The sequence below is a fragment of the Lemur catta genome, chromosome 1, assembly GCF_020740605.2.
Source record: "Lemur catta isolate mLemCat1 chromosome 1, mLemCat1.pri, whole genome shotgun sequence".
Taxonomy (NCBI): domain Eukaryota; kingdom Metazoa; phylum Chordata; class Mammalia; order Primates; family Lemuridae; genus Lemur; species Lemur catta.
In genome coordinates this window covers 125662678-125686098 of record NC_059128.1, presented here as the reverse complement: position 1 = coordinate 125686098, position 23421 = coordinate 125662678, and the positions used below count along the sequence as shown (strand labels likewise).

Genomic DNA, 23421 nt, shown 5'->3' with positions numbered 1-23421 from the left:
GTTTAAGATTTTGGAGCATTTTGGATTTCACAGTTTCAGATTAGGGATGCTCAACTCGTAGTATACATGTTCCTCGATTTATGATGGGGTTACCTCCCAAGAAAGCCATTGATTTAATAAGTTGAAAATATCATAAAAAGAAAATGCATTTAATATACCTAATCTACCGAACATCATAGCTTAGCCTAGCCTACCTTAAACATGCTCACAACACTTACTTTAGCCTGTAGTTGGGTAAGATCATCTAACACAAAGTCTGTCTTATAATAAAGTATCGTATATCTCATGTACCACATATTCACAATTTCTCACTAGCCTGAGAAAAGACCAAGAATAAAAATTCAAAATTCAAAATATATTGAAATTGTGATGGTTTCAAATTATTGCAAAGTCAAACAATTTTTTAAGTTGAACCATTATAAGTGTGTCAAAGTTACAATGGTTTCACACCATTGTAAAGTCAAAAAATCGCAAGTCAGACCATCATAAGTTGGAAACTATTTATAGATAAGAATACTTTAGACAATATAAAAAGTCTCATTGACAAAAATGTTTATTGCTTTCATGTTGAGAGTACTTGCTACTTGTAGTGCAAGTCTTCTTGATTTTATGAAGTTGAGTGAATTCATGAAATTAATGATTTTGGTGGCAATATTTTAATAACAAAATTATGATACTCTAAAAACAGTACTTTACTTACTGTTTTTAGAGACAGGGTATCACTCTGTTCCCCAGGCTGGAGCACAATGGCATGATCATAGCTCACTGCAGTCTCAAAATCCTGGGCTAAAGCCATTCTCCTGCCTCATCCTCCTGAGTAGCTAGGAGTATAGGCATGTGCTACCATGCCTGGCTATGTTTTAAAATTGTTTGTAGAGGCCGAATGTCAGTATGTTGCCCAGGCTGGTCTCAAACTCCTGGCCTCAAATGATCCTCCCGCCTCAGCCTCACAAAGTGCTGGGATTACAGGAATGAGCCACTGAGCCAGGCCTAGTATTTTATGTGTGCCATATTTTGTTTATCCATTCATTCATAGATAGACATTTGGGTCATTTCCAGCTTTTGGCTATTGTGAATAATGCTGGTGTAGACATTGGTGCACCACTGTTTGAGTCCCCGCTCATATTTTATACCACCTTATAAAACTCTAGGCAGAAATTTGAGTGATGCTTTGGTCTAGAATTGTGAATTTTTCTTATAATCTAAATCCTTCAGTGAGATTTTGACAATGAATTGCTTTTAAGATTGTAATTTGTATTCCCCATCAAGAATGAGAAACAAGGTCATTTTACAAGCATTTTTTCCCCTGAAGGAATGTCTTTCTCTCTTTAGATTTTAAAAATGAAAAGAGATGCCAGTGAAAAAGTAGAAATGGTTGCTCCAGCAGGGCATTACAGAGTTATATAGTACTCTTAGCAACGCAGATTCAGAAACTAGTTTTTTTCCATTCAGCTGTGTTCATCTGCCTTTCAAAGACTTCACAGTCCAATCTCAGAAAAGATTGATGTGTATTCTAGGATACCAATTTTTTGATGTGTAGTGAAAACTGTATAACTGTTTACCAAGCAGAACAGGATTCCCCTGTCATTCATGCTTTCCTTTGTAGGAATGAAGATCAAAAGATTGCATTGTGAATACTAAATTGTAGCACTGAGGTAAATGCTCCTACTAACTAGTTTCTTTAAGTCAATTCTATAGAGATACACCTATCGGGCGAACTGCAACTGTTGTTGTGGCCAAGGAAACATTGAAAAGTTTTTTTTTCTAGGCTTCATATAAATTATTACCATTTTATTAGAATTTTTTTTTCATACAAGTGACATGACAATATATTGATAAGGAGTCTTCTGTGAATGACAGTGCCAGGATATATTCGCTTACATGTATGTCAGACATGAATACATTAAGGTATAAAAGTTGGAAAATTTGTGTTAATAAATTCCCATAGAAATGAGTTAGGAATGTGGCTTAGAATTGTTAGCCACTTTGAAGTCCACTGTGTGAATCAAACATTTCATAAGAAACAGCTTTCAGCCAACTCAGTCAATACCCCTTAACTTCCTCCAGAGATTCTCATCTCATGAATTCCTAAGCCAGAGACTGCCTGGGTTAAGATATTTGAAGGACACAATTTTGAGGTGAAGAATCTGGATTGGGAAGACAAGAGAACTCTAGCTGGCAAAAGCCTCCAAATGATATAGTTGAGTGTGCATCTGAAAGAAACTTTACAATAAGGCGCTGTGGACAAGGAAATTATTCACAAGAAAATAAAGGCAAACAATTGATAATCTGACCCTTGTGCATTATAAAAAAAAGGACAAAGGATGCTGGTCCACATCCTAAGAGTGAGGGTACCCCCCAGGATTAGAAAATAACACAACTTTTCAAAATAACATCAGTAGGAATCAACATGAAATGTAGACTAGTAGCTGTACACACAAGGAATGGTTGACAAGTGTGTGGTTGAGTATATCATCAATGAAAAGCGAACTAGAAGGAGGAGCCCTCAGTAAAGAGATCAGGGCTGGAAAGGTAGATTAGGTAATCTGGGTTGAAACCCTGAGCTTTAAGGAGCTCTGAGAGAATTTAAAAAGAGGAATAGCGAGGGATAGGACTAAACATCAGGGTGCTGCATTTAGAAATGCAGTGGGGTCAGAGGAGCAGAGGGCAGGGTGTGGTCAGTGCTGGCAGTTGGTGCTGAGAAGTAAAGCAGATTAAGGACTAAAGATTAGGGCCTTCATGGCCCTCAGAGTTTTTTTTATCGGAATTATGGGATTAAAAATCAGATTTTAGTATAAAAAAACAGAAGCGAAGTGATGAAAAGTGATGAAAAAGTAGATCTCTGGATGAGACCATTATTAAAGAATATTGGAATCCAATGGAAGGGGAGAAATAGGCTGACAGAAAAGCCACAAGAATTAGGCAAAAGTTGTCTTTTTATTTATTATAGAGAAGACTTAAACTTTATTTAAAAAGAAATGGTTATTAAGACAGGAAAAATTGAAACCCGTGGAAGAATGTTTACAGAGAATGAGGGTTTTTAGCTCATCCTCAAGTCAGGTGACAATCAAAAATGTATTGGGGACCAGATGGGAGTTTTCCAAAAAATTGTCTTAGGAAGATATAACAAAATCTGGAATATCTTAAACTATTGCTGACGATGTTACCTAGGGCATCTTTGAAAACTACAATATAAGCATAACTACTCTTCTAAAAATTTTTCGTTAACACATAGTATTTTATATATAAAAACCTAACTACTTTTTTCAAATAAATTTTGGGATTTTAAATTCCAGAAAAAATAATGAGAGTATGAATCATTTTGAGCTTTTTAAAGAAATGTTATTAATTTGAAATCTGTCCTTATTGGCATCAGATTTATAAATTGCATTTTGTAAATCTGTCCAAACACATATTATTCGTGAACTGATGAGAAATAATATATTTAAGAAAGGAAAGTATCTCTAGATTTTTAAACATAATTAAAAAAATTTTTTTTTTCAAAGTGTGAGGATGAAAAAGAAGAATTAAAGAAACTTACTGAGTTAAAACAATCTCTGGAATATAACTTGGATCAAGAAATGAAGAAAAATGATGAATTAGAAAAAGAATTATCGGGGTAAGATTTTAATGTTTTAGATCATTTCATCTGTTAATTCATTTAACTATAATTTTACTTTATTGAAACCTAAATGTAAATTCATTCTGTATCTGCATTTTTATAAATAAATTATTCCATATAAAAATTTATTTCAGGAACTCACAACACAATCTGAAACTGTTTTCCAGTGGCCAAAATAATACACTGTAATGATTTTAAAAACAATGACAATGCCTTTTGCATATAATGCCAACTGTACTTTTTATCATCTACTTTGAGTTTTTATTTCTGAAGATATTTTAACCTGTTTTTGGTAATCTTTCCTTATTTTGGTAGTATCCTTCCTTTCAGTATTCAAATCCTTTAATGTCCAAATACCTACGTGTGTCATTCTTTAACAACATCGAAAATTGTCTTGATTTAATTACATGTTCCTCCTCCCTCTTCTTTAAAAATTATAAAATATATCATAGTAATTTGCTTATTTTCTGTGGGTGTCTCCCATGTATACGTGAAATATATATGTTATTAAACTTGTTTGTTTTAAAATATTATGTATATATCTCTCATACGTATAAAAATACATGTATGACTTAAAGAAGGAAAAATAAAAAGAACACTTTTCTTTCTACAACCCAGATTTAAAAAATGGAATGTTTCTCAGTGCCTTTGAAGCCCCCACCATGGCTGCTTTTTTTTTTTTTTATTTCAGAATATTACGGGGCTACAAATATTTTGGTTACATGAATTGCTTTTGTACAGTTTGAGTCAAAGTTGTGTGTCCATCACCCGTATAGTATGTATTATACCCGTTAGGAGTGACTTTACCCATCCCTTCCTCCCCCCTCTGCTTTTCTATTTATTTGCCGAGTACTTAAATTTGTTTTCTGATTCTAATCAATATTTTTCTCTAATTGTCTTTGTTTACATGTTTTTTTTTTTTTCTTTCTTTCTTTTTTTTTTTTTCTTTGAGACAGAGTCTGGCTCTGTTGCCCCGGGGTAGAGTGCCGTGGCATCAGCCTAGCTCACAGCAACCTCAAACTCCTGGGTTCAAGCAATCCTTCTGCCTCAGCCTCCCGAGTAGCTGGGACTACAAGCATGTGCCACCATGCCGGGCTAATTTTTTTCTATATATATTTTTAGCTGTCCAGACCATTTCTTTCTATGTTTAGTAGAGACAGGGTCTCACTTTTGCTCAGGCTGGTCTCCTGACCTCTGTTTACATGGTTTTGCATCCCTTTCATTTTGTTAACACTGTGCTAGCAAAGATCTCTAGATCTCTTCTTAAAAGTCTTCAAGTTTTAGTGCTTTATCTCCCTCCTTATTTCCTTCCTTTTAAGTCTCTGCCTGTATTCTTTTCCCCCTCAACTCAGACTTCAAAGATGTTGTCTTTCCTGTCTCTTTTTCTGCTTCAGATGATCTCCTTGATGTTTTTCATGTGTAATTTCTTTTGTTCTTACGGACTATGGTCAACGGATATCAAAATATATTTTGGGGTCTTTTTCAAATGTTTGTATATAAGTATGCTTTTCTTTAGCTTGTATTGTATACTGATCTCTGGGTTATAGCTGATGTTTAAGAAGGTTAATGTTTTATATTAACATACTAAAATAGATATAAATAATTTACTTATAAAAACTGTATGGTTACAGTATCAACTCTTTATCTGTCATATATGTCATAAAAATTTTCTTCATGTTATTTACCTAAAATTATAATGTTAGAATGTTTTCAAACAATGTTAGGTTGAAGCAAATGAGAGAGGATCATAATTTATAGATTTGTTTCTTTTATATGCCAGAACATAATATCTGTTTAAATAATTATTAAATATTTAATCTTAAAACATTTGACTTACATTCCTGCAGATTTAAGAACCTTTTAAAAATGACAAGAAAGAAGTTAAATGAATATGAAAATGGAGAGTTTAGTGTCTATGGAGACTTAAAAACCAGTCCATTTGAAACGGATATCCAGATTAATAAGCTAAAACACAAGGTAATTTTTAATCAGTTTTGAAACCAAAAAAAAAATCACTTAATTTTGGAAAATATAAATCAGTGCTTTGAGCAGTGAAATAGAGATTTTTCTTTTAATTTATAGACTTGATATTAATGAAAAGGATAGCTTTTTACTGTATCATTTTTCTATAAAATGGCATACTGTTGATTCTCTTATGTCTTTTTTTTTTTTTTTTTTTTTTTTTTTGAGACAGAGTCTCACTTTGTTACCTGGGCTAGAGTGAGTGCCGTGGCATCAGCCTAGCTCACAGCAACCTCAAACTCCTGGGCTTAAGCGATCCTACTGCCTCAGCCTCCCGAGTAGCTGGGACTACAGGCATGAGCCACCATGCCCGGCTAATTTTTTTGTATATATATTTTTAGTTGGCCAGATAATTTCTTTCTATTTTTAGTAGAGACGGGGTCTCACTCTTGCTCAGGCTGGTCTCGAACTCCTGACCTCGAGCGATCCACCCGCCTCGGCCTCCCAGAGCTAGGATTACAGGCGTGAGCCACCGCGCCCGGCCGAATCTCTTATGTCTTGAAGCCTGGCTAGTGATCTAATGGCAGTACACCATCACCTGATCCAAAATCTCTAGTACCAAATCAATTCTTTTGGTAACAGCTTTATTGAGATTTAATTAACATATCATGCAATTCACGCATTTAAAGTGTACAATTCAGTGGCTTTTAGTACATTCACTGGATTATGCAGTCATAACCACAATCAATTTTAGAACATTTTCATCACCCTAAAAAGAAACTCCACATTCTTTAATCGTCATCCACCAATTTTTCCTTCCTCGCTCAGTCCTAGGGAACCACCAGTCTACTTTGTTTCTATAGATTTGCCAACTCTGGATACTCAGGTTGATTGAATCACCATATCTGGTCTTTTGTGACTGGCTTCCTTCACTTAGCATGATGTTTTCAAGGTTCATCTGTGTTACAGCATGTATCAGTGCTTAATTTCTTCTTATTGCTAAGTAATATTCCATTATATGGATATACCAAACATTTTATCTATCCAGTCATCAGCTGATGGACCTTTGCATTTTTTCCACTTTTTGGCTATTGTTAGTAATGCTGCTATGAACTTTCATGTACAAATTTTTGTGTCTGCATATGTTTTCATTTCTCTTAGGTATATGCTTATGAATGGAATAGCTGGGTCATATGGTAACTCTATGCTTAACCTTATGAGGAGCTGCCAGTCTGTTTTCTAAAGCGGCTACATCCTTTTACATTCGCGTCAGCATTGTGTGAGGGTTCTGATTTCTCTACATCCTTGCCAACACTTATTCTCCATCTTTTTGACTGAAAAAAGATTGCATCCTAGTGGTATGAAATGGTACCTCATTGTGGTTTTGATTTGCATTTTCCTAATGATTAATGACTTTAAGCATGTTTTCGTGTGCTTATTAGCTGTTTGTATATCTTCTTTGGAGAAATGTGTATTCAGACCCTTTGCCCACCTTTGTATCAGATTATTTTTTGTTGTTGAGTTGCTTGAGTTCCTTGTATATTCTGGATATTAGTCCCTTTTCATATGAATAGTTTGCAAATATTTTCTCCAGTTATACAGGTTGTCTCTTTACTCTGTTGATGTTTCCTTTGCTGTGCAGAGGTTTTTAGTTTAATATAGTCCCATTTGTCTATTTTTGTTTTTTTGCCTGTGCCTTTGAAGAGTTAGCTATAAAATCTTTGCCTAGAACAATGTCCTGAAGCATTTCCTCTGTGTTTTCTTCTAGTAGTTTTATAGTTTTAGGTGTTATGTTTAAATCTTTAATCCATTTTGAGTTTCATTTTTGTATATGTTGGTAGATAGAGGTCTAGTTTCATTTTTCTGCACATGCATATCCAGTTTTCCCAGCACTGTTTATGGAAGAGGATATCCCCAGTGTATGTTCTTGGCACCTTTGTTGAAAATCAGTTGGCCATAAATACATGGATTCATTTCTGGGTTCTCTATTCTGTTTGGTATGTGTTTTTGTACCAATACCATGCTGTTTTGATTACTGTAGCTTTGTAGTATATTTTAAAGTTAGGTAGTGTGATGCCTCCAACTTTGTTCTTTTTGCTCAGGATTACTTTGGCTCTGCAGGGTCTTTTGGGTTCCATATGAATTTCATGGTTTTTTTTTTCTTCTGTGAAGAATGTCATTGGTATTTTTGATAGGGATTGCATTGAATCTGTAGATTGTTTTGAGTAGTATTTTAACAATATTAATTTTTTCAATCCATGAGCATGAAATGCCTTTCCATTTTTTTGTGTACTCTTCAGTTTCTTTCATCAGTGTTTTGTAGGTTTTTTTTTTTTTCTATTGTAGAGGTCTTTCAGTGTAATATTAGGTGTGGGTTTGTCATATTTGGCCTTTATTGTGTTGAGGAATGTTCCTTCTATGCCTGATTTGTTGAGCTTTTACCAAGAAGGATGTTGAGTTATATCAAATGCTTTTTCGGCATCTGTTGAGATAATCGTATGGTTTTTGTCCTTCATTCTGTTGATGTGATGTATTACATTTATTGAATTGCATATGTTGAACCATCCTTGATCTCTGAGATAAATTCTTAGGTTTCTGCACCTATGTTTATTGGGGATATTGGTCTTCAGTTTTCTTTTTTTGACATGTCTTTGTCTGGTTTTGGTATCAGGGTGATGCTGTCCTTGTAGAACAAATTAGGAAGAATTACATCCTCTTCAATTTTTTGGAATGATTTGAGAAGAACTGGTGTTTTGGTTCTTCTTTAAAAGTTTGGTAGAATTCAGCAGTGAAGCTATCTGGTCCTGAGCTTTTCTTTGTTGGGAAAGTTTTTATTACTGATTCATTCTCACTAATTATTATTGGCCTGCTTATGTTTTCTATTTTTTTTTTGTTCAGTCTTAAGAGGTTATATATGTCTAGGAATTTATCCATTTCCTCTAGGTTTTCCAATTTCTTGGTATATAGTTGTTCATCATAGTTTCTGATGATACCTTATATTTCTGTGGTATCAGTTGTAATATCTCCTTTTTTGTTTTTGATTTTATTTATTTGGCCTTCTCTCTTTGTTTCTTGTTTAGTCTAGTTAGTGGCTTATCAGTTTTGCTTATCTTTTCAAAAACCAACTTTTAATTGATCTTTTGGATTTCTTTAGTCTCCCTTTTTTTAAGTTCTGCTCTGATCTTCATTATTTGTTTTCTTCTGCTAGTTTTGAGTTTGATTTATTCTTGCTTTTTGGTTCCTTTAAGTGCATTTCGTTGTTAGGTTGTTTATTTGAAGGTTAGGTTTGTTAGTTTTTTTTATTATTATTTGAAATCTGCCAACTTTTTTTATGTAGGTGTTTGTTGCTGTAAATTTTCCTCTTAGCACTGCTTTTTTGTATCCCATAGATTTTGGTATATTGTTTATCTATTTTCATTCGTTTTAAGAAATTTTTTTATTTTCTTCTTAATTCTTCATTGACCCATTGGTCATTCAGGAGCATGTTGTCTAATTTCCATGCATTTGTACAGTTTGCAAAATTCTTCTTGTTATTGATTTCTAGTTTTATCCATTGTGGTCTGAGAAGATACTTGATATGATTTTTATTTTTAAAAACTTTTTGAGGCTTGTTTTGTGTCCTAATGTATGATATGCTCTGGAGAATGTTCTGTGTGCTAATGGAAGAATATGTATTCTGCACCTGTTTGAAGAAATGTTCTGTAAGTGTCTGTTAGATCCATTTGGTCTATAGTGCAGATTAAGTTTTGATGTTTCTTTGTTGGTTTTCTGTGTAGATGATCTGTCCAACACTGAAAGTGGGGTGCCCAAGTCCCAGCTATTACTGTGTTAGGGTCTATCTCTATAGCTCTAATAATATTTGTTTTATATATCTGGGTGCTCAGTTATTGGGTGTATGTACATTTACAATTGTTATATCCTCTTGCTGAATTGATCCCATTTACATTCAAGGTTGTTATTGATAGGTAAGGACTTATTCCTGTCATTTTTTAATTGTTTTCTGATTGTTTTTTGTATCCTGTGTTCCTTCATTCCTTTTACTGTTTACCTTTATAATTTGTTGGCTTTCTGTAGTGAAAATGTATGATTCCTTTTTATTTCTCAATTATATATCTGCTCTGTGAGTTTTATATTTTTGTATATTTTCATGATGGTGGATATCATCCTTTTGCTTTCAGATTTAGGACTCACTTAAGCCTTTTTTGTATGGTCAGTCTGGTGGTAATAAATTTTAGCTTATCTAGGAAAGACTTTATTTCTTCTTCATTTTTGAAGAATAGCTTTGCTGGGTATAGTATTCTTGATTAGAAGTGTTTTTCTTTCAACATTTTGAATATATGATTCCATTCTCTCTTGGTCTGTAAGGTTTCTGCTAAGAAATCTGTTAGTCTGATGTAGATTCCCTTATATGTGACTTGACTCTTTTCTCTTCGAGTTTTTTTTAAAAATCTCTCTTTGTCTTTGACTTTTGATGGTTTGAGTATACTTTGGTTTGGAGAAGACCTTTTTGTATTGAATCTGTTTGGGGATCTTTGACATTCTTGTATCTGGTTGTTCATATCTCTCAAAAGACTTGGAAATTTTTCAGCTATTATTTCATTAAATAGGTTTACTATGCCTTTTCCCATCTCTTCTCCTTCTAGAACCTTCCAGAATTCAATTATTTGTTTGCTTGATGGTATCCCATAGGTCACATAGGCTTTCTTCATTCTTTTTTATTATTTTTTAATTTTGTTTGACTAGGTTATTTCAAGAGACCTGCCTTCAAGTTCTGAAATTCTTTCTTCTGCTTGATCTAGTCTTGTTGAAGTTCTTGATTGCATTTTTTGTCATTCCTTGAGTTTTCAATTCCAAGATTTCTGTTTGATTCATTTTTATGCTTTGTATCTGATCATTGAATTTCTTACTAAGATCATGAATTCTTTTCCTGGTTTCTTTGTAATATCTTCTTGTGTTCTTTTGTATCTTGCTATGTTTCCTTAAAATCATTATTTTGAATTCTTTTGCAAGCATTTCATAGATTTCCTTTGGGATGTTATTGCAGGATTAATTTGTTGCTTTAGAGATGTCATGTTTCTTTGCTGTTTCCTCTTTTTTGTGACCTTTTGTTGATATCTGCACATCTGGTGTAACAGTCACTTCTTCCAATTTTAGGGATTTGCTTTTACAGAGAAAGACTTTTTCCTATAGAAATATCTATATTGTTGGTTGGGTAAGGTGCTTTGGCTTTGATTCTGGGTGGATGCCGTAGTATAGTCTCCATACGATTTTTTCGCCTGTAATCAACATCAGCAGTGTCTGTGAGTTCCTCAGTGGCTTTGGGTGTAGTTGTTAGTGGAGGCTGTGCCAGGGCTTTGATGGCAATGGGGAAGCCACGCAGACCAGTCTTCAGGAACTTGAGTGATTCATGCAGGTACTAGTGATGGTGGCAGCTGGCTTGGCATGTAGGTCCTTGGGTCCTTGGGCAGTATATGTGGGCACTGACATTGGTGGCATGGTGCCTGGGCAGGCTGCTCCTTGGTCTTCCATATTGTGTGTGCTGGCACCAGTTGTGGCAGCAGTGGGCTAGTCCTGTGGCCCCCAGATGGCATTTGTGGACAGGTGGTAATGGTAGCAGTAGTGGGCCAGCCCTTTGGCTCCTGGGTAGCGTGTGCAGTGTGTTGGTGGTGTACTGGCCGAGCCAGTCCCTAGGCCCTTGTGTAGTGTGCTTAGGTGGGTCCCAGTGGTGGTGGGCCGGGCTTGCCTATTTTCAGGCCCTCTGCGGGCATATGTGGGAGCCCTCAGCAGTGGTCAGTGGTGCAGCCCTGTCTTCGGCCCCTAGATGGTGCATGTGGGTGCCTGCAGGCAGTGGGACTCTCCTCAGGCCCTTGAACAGTGCGTGTGGGCAGTAGCGGCAGCAGGTAGAGTGGGCTGATCCTCAGGGCTCCAGACCATGGATGCTCGTGGCAGTGGTGGCAGATAGGGTGGGCCTGTTTTCAGATCCCAGAAGGTGCTTGGGCCTGGATGCAGTGGGCTGATACTCAGAGCCCTGGACAGTGTGTTGGGGCACTGGTGGCTGCAGTGCAGGTGGCATGGGCCTGTCTTCTGGCCCCTGTATGGTGAACCTGGGCACCAACAGTGGCAGGTTGGGTGGGGCAATCCTCAGGCCCCCTCAAGGCATGCACAAGTATGCAGTGGCCACTCTGTTGGAGAGAGCAGGTTTGCTGTCGTTGGCAGTGGTCTTGGTCAGGTGACTCCTGACCAAGGCTCTGGGGATCATGTGCTTAGGCTCCTTCATCTTGGGAGCAGTCTCCCTGGTGGGCTGGACTGCCTGTTCCCAGGGATATAGTGTGCTGCGTGGGGTAGAGTGCTAGGGATCCAGCCGCACCACTGGTCCAGCTGATGTCACAATGCTGCACCCTCTAGGTAGATGGCGGGTGCAGGGGATGTCAGCAGGGCTCCAGGGATGTGGAGATGTAGAGGCTGTTGGGCCTCAGTACAGGATGTAGTCTGGTGGGTGCTGGCTCTTCTAATAGCACCATGATGCAGCTCCCTCCCTGGACCAATGCAGTTATGTGGGGTCCAGGCAGTTCCCTGTACTAGGCTCAGGGCATATGAGGAGTGGGCTAGGATTGCAGGTGTCTGTGGTGGGAATGTGGACCATACAGGGGCCAGAAGACAGGCCCATGCCACCGCCAGTACCCCCACACACTGTCCAGGGCTCTGGGGAACTCTTGCCTGCCTTTTCCTCGTAATGGAGCATCTGTCCTGACTCTAAGCTGACCCTGGCTGAGCCGGCTGCTTTGCTTCCCTTTCCTTCTGTGCCTCAGAGCGTCCCTGTCACTTTCCTGCTGAATTTAAATGATCGCTCTTAGATGCTTTATTCAAGGTGTAGTTATCTACTCGCTGTTTTGGTCCTTCTTTGTGGAGGAGGTGAGTGAGGTGCCACCAGTCAATGATCTTGATGACATTTCTACATATGGGATGAATTATAAAGAATATGCAAATATATTTTAACCAGCACAATCTACACTTAGGCTACACTTTTTTAAATATTCCTCCCACTTAAAAAATACACTCATTCCCACCCAATACCCCAATACCTCAGTTGTTATGGCATCAGACTCAGGCTTGAAGTGTGGGATCTTGCCATCTTTTTCAGGTCTAGGTGGGGATGGCGTACCTGGGTTGTGGTTTCTCGAGTATAGGCCCTTGAATACAATTCCTTTTAATATAAGACTTAAGAACTAAAGGGCCAAGTTGCCTACCACCCACGCACCCAGCAGTCTCCTGACCTGCCGAAGACTCTCACACTGAACAGAGGGAAAATGGGAGGCGCACAGGAGGCACTAACCCTTAGCACTTCTGAAACACAGCCTGATGCCTGCCTCCACTGCTTTGATTACCACTTAGTCCCAGACGTGGGAATGACTCTCCGCCGCTCTTCGCCACATCCTCTGGGCACTTTGTTCTGTCTGTTCATGAGCAGTGGCCTGTGTTCGCAGCTAAGTAGCTTTCTCAACCTGCTTCCTTCCTGTGGAACTTCTAAGGTCCAAAGGCCTCTTTTCGTTTTTACTGTTTTAGTCCAAGCTAGCGAGCAGTGTTATTGCTACTGCAATTCCCTTATAAACTTTGAGTCTCCTGTGAATTTTACTGGAGTTTATGCCATTAGAAAAGCCCCTTTCAGAAATCTTTTTGAGATAAGCTCTTCACTTTGGGCTTCTTGTGAAGCTGTATTAGGACAGTGCCTTTAAGATTCTTATACCAGGGCCAGGCGCAGTGGCTCACACCTGGAATCCCAGCACTTTGGGAGGCCGAGACAGGAGGATTGCTTGAGGCCAGGAGTTTGAGACCAGTCCAGGAAACATAGCGAGACACTGCCTCTACAAAAAATAAGAAAAATTAGTAGGGCATGGTGGCACATGGCTGTAGTCCCAGCTACTTGGGATGCTGAGGCAGGAGGATCGCTTCAGCTCAGGAGTTTGAGGCCACAGTGAGCTATGATCACACCACTGCACTCTAGCCTGGGTGACTGAGTGAGACTCTGTCTCTAAAAAAAATTTAAAGATAACAAAATAAAAATAAATGATACATTTACACAATGGTATAGTAAAATCTAATGTGGCTATTAAAAAGTATGAGACACTCCAGCACATCAGTTTACGTATAAATTATAAATGATAAACAGGGAACACTAACAACAACAAAGAATAATCAGCCTGGACAACATAGCAAGACCCCATCTCTACCAAAAAAGATTTAATTTGATTTCAAAAAGATTCGTACATCCTTAAAACCCTTAAGGGAATTTGAGGCACCATGGTAAATCTTTATGAGGTCTTAACAAAGGATTTTACAGTCATGGTCTTGGCTTCCTCTTTAGAGCATATTTTCCTGGCAGCACCCTGAATTTGATTTTTTCCCAGAGGCCATTGATTTTAGTAATACAGATGCTCCTCAACTTACAGTGGGGTTACATCCTGATAAACCATTATAAGTGAAAATGTCAGAAGTTGGAAGTATGTTTTCAACTTACAATATTTTCAGTTTATGATGGGCTTGTCCAGACTTAACCCCATTGTAAGTCAAGGAGTGTGCTCAGCATTTGTGGCTTTTGTGCCATTGTAAAGTTGAAAAGTTGTTATGTTGGGGACCACCTGCATTTGGTAGTTTGACATGAGGAAGCTACAAACAGGAAACATATTTGAAACCAGGAAGTCCTGCTTCCTTTATATTTAATACTCTTTCTTGAGCTTATCTTTCACATTGACTTTGCCTTCAGCAGCTACGTAGCAACCATGCCCTTTCCTCCAGTATCATTTTCATTTTCATGAAATTTCAGTATCATTTTCTGGCCTTGAGACTCTTCCTGTTGGCATCTTCAAGGGCTATCAGGCTTCTAGTAACAGTCTCTTTGAAGCCCTTTTGATTTTCATTGTGTTTTTTTTTTTTTTAAACAGTCTTGCTCTGTTGCCCTGGGAAGAGTGCAGTGGTGTCATTATAGCTCACTGCAACCTCAAACACCTGGGCTCAAGTGATCCTCCTGCCTCAGCCTCCCGAGTAGCTGGACTACAGAGGCACAACACAACGACCAGCTAATTTTTCCATTTTTAGTAGACACGAGGTCTCACTTGTGCTCAGGCTGTTCTTGAACTCCTGAGCTCAAGCAATCCTCCTGCCCTGGCCTCCCAGAGTGCTAGGATTACAGGTGTGAGCCACGACACCCACCCTTGATTTTCATTCTTTTTCTTCTCTAGTTCCTTTCAGCTTTCATCAACCTCATGGAACAAGGGCATCCTACATGTTTTAGATTTTTTTTTAATGGTAGCACCCCATATTAATGTTAGTATCTGTACCTGTTATCCATTGCTCTATAAAGATCAGTGTCTCACAACATTTATTTTGTTTACATCTGCAGTTTTAGGCAAGTCTCAGTGGGGCCAGTTCATTTTTCTCCGCTGGCATCAGCTGGGGTGACTTGAAGCTGGGGACTAGAATCACATGTTTGCAGTTAAGGTGGCTTTTGGCTGGGACTCTAGCTGGAGCAGTCAGCTGGAACACCTGCATGAGGATTCACCATGTGGCTTGGGCATCCTTCCAGTATGGTGGCTAGATTCTAAAGGCAAGCTTCCCTAGAGAGAGAGAGTCTGGTGGAAGCCGTATCATTTTCTAACATTATCTAACCTAGCTTTAGAAGTCACACACCGGTTCCACTGTATTATATTCAGCAGAAACCAGTTATTAAGGCCAGCTCATATTCAGGAGAGGAAATTTCATGAGAGAAATGTCAAACAATTTGTAGACATGTTTTAAAACCACTACCACACTCACTTTTTAAAAAATCAAATAATCATTACATCTAAAAGAAAGTAGTTCTTTCCAACTCAGTAACGTTGAAATTCCAACACATTTTTGTTGTTGTTTAGTGTGCTCCCTTATTTTATGTAAAATAGCAAAGGACTACAAGATAGTGCTGTTGAACTAAGGCATTTTAGTTTTTTTAAAAAAAGTATGGATCATGTCACTAAACTTTTATACTGGGACACGTGATTGCTCCATAACCTTGAGAATCATTATTCCTTGGAATGTAATTCAAATTAGCATAAAACATTTGCAATTCAGGAAAAGGCTTATGGCTTTAGAATCCATATTTACAGGCTTCATTAATTAGAGTCTTCTTTTCAGAGTCTTATTCTGGGAGCCATGTATTGACTGAGGCCTAAATAACTGAATAGGATGTCCCTAAAACTTCTTAAGAAATTATGGGGAGTCTTGATAGGAGTATGGGGTAAGAGATGTTTTACTAAGAGGTGACTTAGAGACATTTTAAGGAGGAAAGACATGAAATAATCATAGCAAAATAAAAGTCTAAGATCAAGTGCAAATGTTGGTGGTAAAGATGATGAAAGTAAAGAATATATTTTTGTGACTCCTGGTGGCTTTAACCTTGTTCTTATTTTTTGAGTAATTTAAGGGTCCACATTGAAGAATCCATTATAGTATAGATAACATTTTATTGCAACTGAATGTATTTCTAAATTTGTTATTGGTTTTATATTGGCCTGTTCTCAGCCTATTTCCTTCATTACCAAACTGTATTATTTTATTCATGCAGATTGATGATCTTACAGCAGAACTGGAAACTGCGTCTTCAAAATGTCTCCATCTGGATACAAAGAATCAAACTCTTCAACAGGAGTTATTATCTATGAAAACAGTACAGAAGAAATGTGAAAAATTACAGAAGAATAAAACAAAGTTGGAACAAGAAGTAGTAAACCTCAAAAGTCATATAGAAATGAATATGTTAGAACTCGGTCAAGTAGAACAGTATAAACAGGAGATTGAAGAAAGAGCAAGACAGGATATAGTAGAAAAATTAAAAGAAGTCAATTTATTTTTGCAGGTTAGTTTATTTATTTGTAATGTGCTTTCATTCATTTCACTGTAAATTATATTTTGTATATGCACATTGTATGTGTTTCCTCTACTTACAGCAATTTGTTTTGTAGATTTTTAGAAGGTGGCATCTGTTTCTCCCTTTAAATATTTCAGTTTCCATCATTATTACAACTAAATTGATCTTTCAGGATAATGATTATCATTAGAGAATCACTTGATTATTAAGACCAGTTGGCATAAAAACATGACTATTAGGAAAAGAAAAAATTGTGATTTAGAAATTATAGTGTACTCTTGAATGGTCTTAAATTACATTGTTCAGTTTGTAAAATTTTTAAATTGATTCTGTTAAGGCTTTGAATCATCAGGTTACATGAGTACTAACATTAAGCATAATTGAAATTTTTTTATAATTCAAATTTAATTCTGAGTTAAATGATCAATTTACTTGATATTGACAACAAATATTTTAAACTTTTTTACCTATTTAAAATTGTTCTCTGAATCACTGTCTCAAAATTAAAGGAAACAAATATACAAATTGAGGTTATAGTTACTTTAACAATGTATCCTTTTAATTTGTTTAAGACACAAGCAGCATCTCAAGAAAACTTAGAGCAGTTAAGAGAGAATCATATTGCTTCAATAAGAAGTCAGATGGAACTCAGAATTAAAGATTTAGAAGCTGAACTCTCCAAAATGAAAACTTCTCAAGAAGACTTTAATAAAATGGAGCTGGAAAAATACAAGCAACTCTATCTAGAAGAATTAAAATTTAGAAAATCATTGGCGACTAAACTAAGCAAGTAAGTCAAAATATAGAATCATAGAAAATAAGTTAAGCTCATTAATTTGCCTTGAAAGCCTCATTTTTAGTGAGATGGATTCATGAGACTGGTGAGAAGTGAAACCTAACTAGATAATATAATTTTGGAAGATGATGCTAGTAAATGAACTTACCTTTAAAATGTTAGTCTAGGACACTTTTTCATCTCTCCCCGTTTTTTCGTTTTATATGTTTTTTTCCCCTTTAATAGTCTCATGTAGTTAGCCTGATCCATTAATATTTAAACTAGGGATTTTTGAAGCTTTGTAGTTTAAACAATTATATTGTTGTAGCATTCCTCTAAATGGAAATATTAATGAGTTTAACTGTTTCTTGGAAGTTTACAACTTAGACCTAAAGAGTCAAGTACTACTGGTACTCTTGGCACATTCTGGCACTTGGTAAATAACTTTCCTTGCTTGTGATCTTTGGTATAGCCACTAGAGGGCGCCTTGAGACAAACTATCCTTTTTGGTGTTTCTACTCTGCATAAAGGCACCCTTGTAAAACGGAATGATTAAAGTAGGGATGAAGGGAAGTATAATTCACAAAGCTGTCAAATATAATACCTTGGACAGGTTGAGGGAATGTGTGGAAAATAGAAATGGCAGATCCCACCTCTGATGCTTGAGTAGCAGTGTTAAGAGCTAATTGCCAGGCCGTGGCTCACGCCTGTGATCCTAGCACCCTGGGAGGCCGACACGGGGGTGGGAGGGGTGGGGGTGGATCGCTGGAGGTCAGGAGTTCGAGACCAACCTGAGCAAGACCGAGACCCCCGTCTCTACTAAAAATAGAAAGAAATTATTTGGACAACTAAAATATATATAGAAAAATTAGCTAGGCATGCTGGCGTATGCTTGTAGTCCCAGCTACTCAGGAGGCTGAGGCAGTAGGATCGCTTAAGCCCAGGAGTTTGAGGTTGCTGTGAGCTAGGCTGACGCCACGGCACTCTAGCCCGGGCAACAGAGTGAGACTCTGTCTCAAAAAAGAAAAAAAAAAGAGCTAATTGCCTTTGGAGCTGCTTTTTAGTTCTTTTTTATCACCATCTCAGCTGTCTCGTTCTCCCCTAGAAGTTGTTGCTCTGAATTAACCCTCAGTGCCAAATGCCCGATTTTTCCCAGATAATGGGTGAAATGTGCAAGGGTCTCTGAAGGGTGTTTTTTTTTAAATATCTCTGAACTGGTTTACTAAATAAAAGTATTTTTAGTTTTTTTAATTTTAATTTTTTATTATCTATATTTAAGGAGTACAACATGATGTTTTGATATATTTATATGTAGTGAAATGGTTATTACAGTCAAGCAAATTAACATATTAATAATCACACATAGTTAATCCTAAGTATTTCTAATGGCCATCCTTAAGAATCTTAGAAGTAGAGCCATTCCAGAAGGCAGCAAGTGTTACCTGCTAACTCATACATCATTGGTAGCCATTTCTCTCCTCTTCCCACTTTGTTTGTTAGAAATCCCCCTAGAAATATAGGTACTTCTTTAAAACAGTTTTTATTTTTTTATTTTTTATTTTTTATTTTTTTTTTATTTCAGCTCATCGTGGGGGTACATAAGTTCAGGTTATATACATTGTCCATGTCCCGCCCATCCCCCTGAGTCAGAGCCTCAAGCGTGTCCATTCTCCAGACAGTGCGCCTGGCACTCACCATGTAGTCATACCTCCATCCCCTCCCCCCGCCACCTCCCCGAGTCAGCACCTTCAAGCATGACCATTCCCCAGAGGGTGCGCAACGCACTCATCATGTAGGCATACACCCATCTCCTCCCCCCACCCCCCATCTCAGTCTGATATCCAATTGGTATCCTTCCCCGATGTGCATTTAGGTGATGCTCAGGAAACCAGTTTTCTGGTGAGTACATGTGATGCTTGGTTTTCCATTCTTTGGATACTTCACTTAATATAATGGGTTCCAACTCTCTCCAGGAGAACCAAAGAGATGTCGTATCATCGTTATTTCTTATAGCTGAGTAGTACTCCATGGTATACATATACCACAGTTTACTAATCCATTCGTGGATTGATGGGCACTTGGGTTGTTTCCACATCTTTGCGATTGTGAACTGTGCTGCTATAAACATTTGGGTACAGGTGTCTTTGTTATAGAATGACTTTTGTTCTTCTGGGTATATGCCCAATAATGGGATCGCTGGATCCAATGGTAGGTCTACTTCAATCTGTTTAAGGTATCTCCATATTGCTTTCCACAGGGGTTGCACTAGTTTGCATTCCCACCAGCAGTGTATGAGTGTTCCTGTCTCTCCGCATCCACGCCAACATGTGTTGTTTTGGGATTTTTTGATAAAGGCCATTCTCACCGGAGTAAAGTGGTATCTCATTGTGGTTTTGGTTTGCATTTCCCTGATGATTAGGAATGTTGAGCATTTTTTCATACGTTTTTTAGCCATTCTTATATCTTCTTTTGAAAAATTTCTATTCATGTCTTTTGCCCACTTTTTGATAGGATTGTTTAATTTTTTTCTTGCTGATTTTCCTGAGTTCTAAATAGAGGCTTGTTATCAGTCTTTTATCTGATGTGTAGTATGCGAAAATTTTTTCCCATTCTGTAGGCTGTCTGTTTATTTTCGTGACTGTTTCTTTGGCTGTGCAGAAGCTTTTTAATTTAATCAGGTCCCATTCATTTATTTTTGTTGTTGCTGCGATTGCCTTAGGGGTTTTGTTCATAAATTCTTTGCCTAGACCAATGTCTGTAAGAGTCTTTCCTACATTTTCTTCTAGAATTCTAATCGTTTCCCATTTAAGGTTTAAATCTGTTATCTACCGTGATTTGATTTTTGCGAGAGGTGAAATCTGTGGGTCCTGTTTCAGTCTTCTACATGTGGCTATCCAGTTTTCCCAGCACCATTTATTGAATAGGGATTCATGTCCCCAGAGTATGTTTTTGTCTATTTTGTCAAAGATTAGATGGCTATATGAGGATGGTTTTATATTTGGGTTTTCTGTTCTGTTCCACTGGTCTGTGTCCCTGCCCTTGTGCCAATACCAGGCAGTTTTAAGAACCACAGCTTTGTAGTATAGTTTGAAGTCTGGCAAATCAATACCTCCCATTTTGTTTTTATTGCTTAAGATTGCTTTTGCTATACGGGGTCTTCTCTGATTCCATACAAAGTGTATAATTATTTTTTCTAAATCTGTGAAAAATGATGTTGGTAATTTAATAGGAACTGCATTGAATCTATAGATTACTTTGGGTAGTATAGACATTTTAACAATGTTAATTCTTCCAATCCATGATCATGGTATGGATTTCCACTTATTTACGTGTTCTGCAATTTCCTTCCTTAGTGTTTCATAGTTCTCTTTATAGAGGTCCTTTACCTCTTTAGTTAAATATATTCCTAGATATTTTATTTTCTTTGTTGCTATTTTGAAAGGTATTGAGTCCTTAATTTGGTTCTCCGATTGAATGTTATTGGCATATATGAATGCCTCTGATTTTTGTGTATTGATTTTGTAACTGAGACTTTACTGAATTCATTAATTAATTCCAGGAGTCTCTTGGTTGAGTCCTTGGGGTTTTCCAGATACAATATCATGTCATCAGCAAAGAGTGAGAGTTTGATCTCTTCTGTCCCTATTTGGACACCCTTGATTCTGCTCTCTTGCCTGATAGCTCTCGCAAGGACTTCCAATACTATGTTGAAAAGTAATGGGGACAGTGGGCAGCCTTGTCTGGTTCCAGTTCTGAGTGGGAATGCTTTCAATTTTTCCCCGTTCAGTATGATGTTGGCTGTGGGTTTGTCATATATGGCTTGTATCATTTTTAGGTAGGTCCCATTTATGCCTATTTTGTTAAGTGTTCTTATCATAAAAGGGTGTTGAATTTTGTCAAATGCTTTTTCTGCATCTATTGAGAGGATCATATGGTCTTTATTTTTGCTTCTATTTATGTGGTTAATTACATTTATAGATTTTCGTATGTTGAACCACCCCTGCATCTCTGCGATGAAGCCTACTTGGTCGTGATGAATTATTTTTTTAATAAGCACTTGGATACGATTTGCTAGGATTTTATTGAGAATTTTTGCATCTATATTCATGAGAGAAATTGGTCTGTAGTTTTCTTTTTTTGTTGCATCCTTTCCTGGTGTTGGTATCAATGTTATATTGGCTTGGTAAAATGTGTTGGGGAGAATTCCATCCTTCTTGATATTGAAGAATAGTTTATGTAGGATGGGCACCAGTTCATCTTTGTATGTGTGGTAAAATTCAGGTGTGAACCCATCTGGACCAGGGCCTTTCTTTTTGGGAAGGTTTTTTATTGCTGTTTCAATTTCAGTTCTTGATATTGGTCTATTCAAGAATTCTATTTCTTCCTGATTGAGCTTGGGAAGGCTGTGTGTTTTTAAAAATTTGTCCGTTTCCTCCTCATTTTCCAGTTTGTGTGCATAAAGATTTTTGTAAAATTCATAGATGATGTCATGTATCTCTGTGGCATCGGTTGTGATTTCTTCTTTCATGTTCCTGATGGTAGTTATTAGAGATTTTTCTTTTCTGCTCTTGGTTAGTCTAGCCAGTGGTGTGTCTATTTTATTTATCTTTTCAAAGAACCAACTTTTTGTTTTATTAATTTCTCTTATAGTATTTTTGTTGTCCTTTTCATTTAATTCTGATTTGATCTTAATAATTTCTCGCCTTCTGCTGGGTTTGGGGTCAGTCTGTTCTTCTTTTTCTAGCTCTTTGAGTCTATTCATTAAGTTGTCTATTTGTAAGTTTTCTGTCTTTTTGAAATAGGCATTTATGGAAATGAATTTGCCTCTCAGGACTGCTTTAGCTGCATCCCATAGATTTTGATAAGTTGTGTCACCTTTGTCATTTCATTCAAAGAGTGTTTTGATTTCTGACTTGATTTCTTCCTTTACAAAATTGTTATTCAGGAGAAGGTTGTTTAGCTTCCATGACTTTGAGTAGGAATGAGAGTTCCTGTTAGGGTTCATTATTACGTTTATTCCACTGTGATCTGAGAAGATGCATGGTATGATTTCTATTTTTTTTAAGTTTTTTAAGACATGCTTTATGTCCTAGGATATGGTCAGTCTTAGAGAATGTCCCATGAGCTGATGAGAAGAATGTATATTCAGTGGATTTCGGGTAGAATGTCCTGTAGATGTCAGTCAGGCCCATTTGTTCTAGCATTGTGTTGAAGTCTACTATTTCTTTGCTTATTTTCTGCTTGGAGGATCTGTCCTGTGTTGTCAGTGGGGTGTTAAAGTCTCCAACTATTAAAGTATTGTTGTCTATCATTTGGTTCAGATCTAGTAGGGTTTGCTTTATGAATCTGGGTGCGCCTAGGTTGGGTGCATATATATTAAGTATGGTTATGTCTTCTTGTTGAATTGTGCCTTTCACCAGTATGTAGTAACCGTCTTTGTCTTTTATTACTTTTGTCGGTTTAAAGACTAAGTTTTTGGAAATTAAAACTGCCACACCAGCTTTCTTTTGGCTACCATTTGCTTGAAATATCAATTTCCATCCTTTTATTTTCAGTCTAAATGCATCTTTGCCGATTAAGTGAGTTTCCTGAAGGCAGCAGATACTTGGTTTGTGTTTTTTTATCCATTGGCCCAGTCTGTGTCTCTTGAGTGGGGAATTCAGGCCATTGACATTTAGTGAGAGAATATAAGTGGGACAGATTTCTGTTCATCTTATTGGGTAGAACTTCATTGCTATGTTTGCTCTCTTGAGCCATTGTGGTGGCTGGAATTTGATCTTTAGCTCTTGGGTGGTTTTACATTCGTGGGTCTTTGTTGTGATGATCCATGTGTAACTCTCTTTTGAGTACTTCTTGGAGGGGTGGCCTTGTCTTGGTGAATTCCCTCAGTCCTTGTTTATCTCAGAATGTCTTAATTTCTCCTTCATATAGAAAGCTTAGCTTAGCTGGGTACAAGATTCTAGGCTGGGCATTATTCTGTTTCAGAAGAGTGAGAATGGGGCCCCAACTTCTTCTTGCTTGTAAAGTTTCAGTTGAGAAATCTGGCATAATTCGAATGGGCCTCCCTTTGTATGTTACTTGTTTCTTTCTCCTTACAGCTCGAAGAAGGGTCTCTTTAGTGTGGATATTTTGGTCAGTCTGACGACTACGTGGCGTGGTGTTTTC

At 37.3% G+C, this 23421-nt stretch overlaps 1 protein-coding gene across 6 annotated transcripts in view; it reads left to right on the top strand.

The window, feature by feature from the left end:
* ANKRD26 (ankyrin repeat domain containing 26) overlaps positions 1-23421 on the top strand; it is a 95073-nt gene that overhangs the window by 66061 nt on the left and 5591 nt on the right. For all 6 annotated transcript variants that reach the window (XM_045533254.1, XM_045533273.1, XM_045533247.1 and 3 more), the window contains 4 exons: positions 3507-3619; positions 5470-5599; positions 16179-16469; positions 17054-17271. In XM_045533254.1, coding sequence (XP_045389210.1) covers positions 3507-3619; positions 5470-5599; positions 16179-16469; positions 17054-17271 — 752 coding nt within the window. The remainder of the gene's footprint in view (positions 1-3506; positions 3620-5469; positions 5600-16178; positions 16470-17053; positions 17272-23421) is intronic.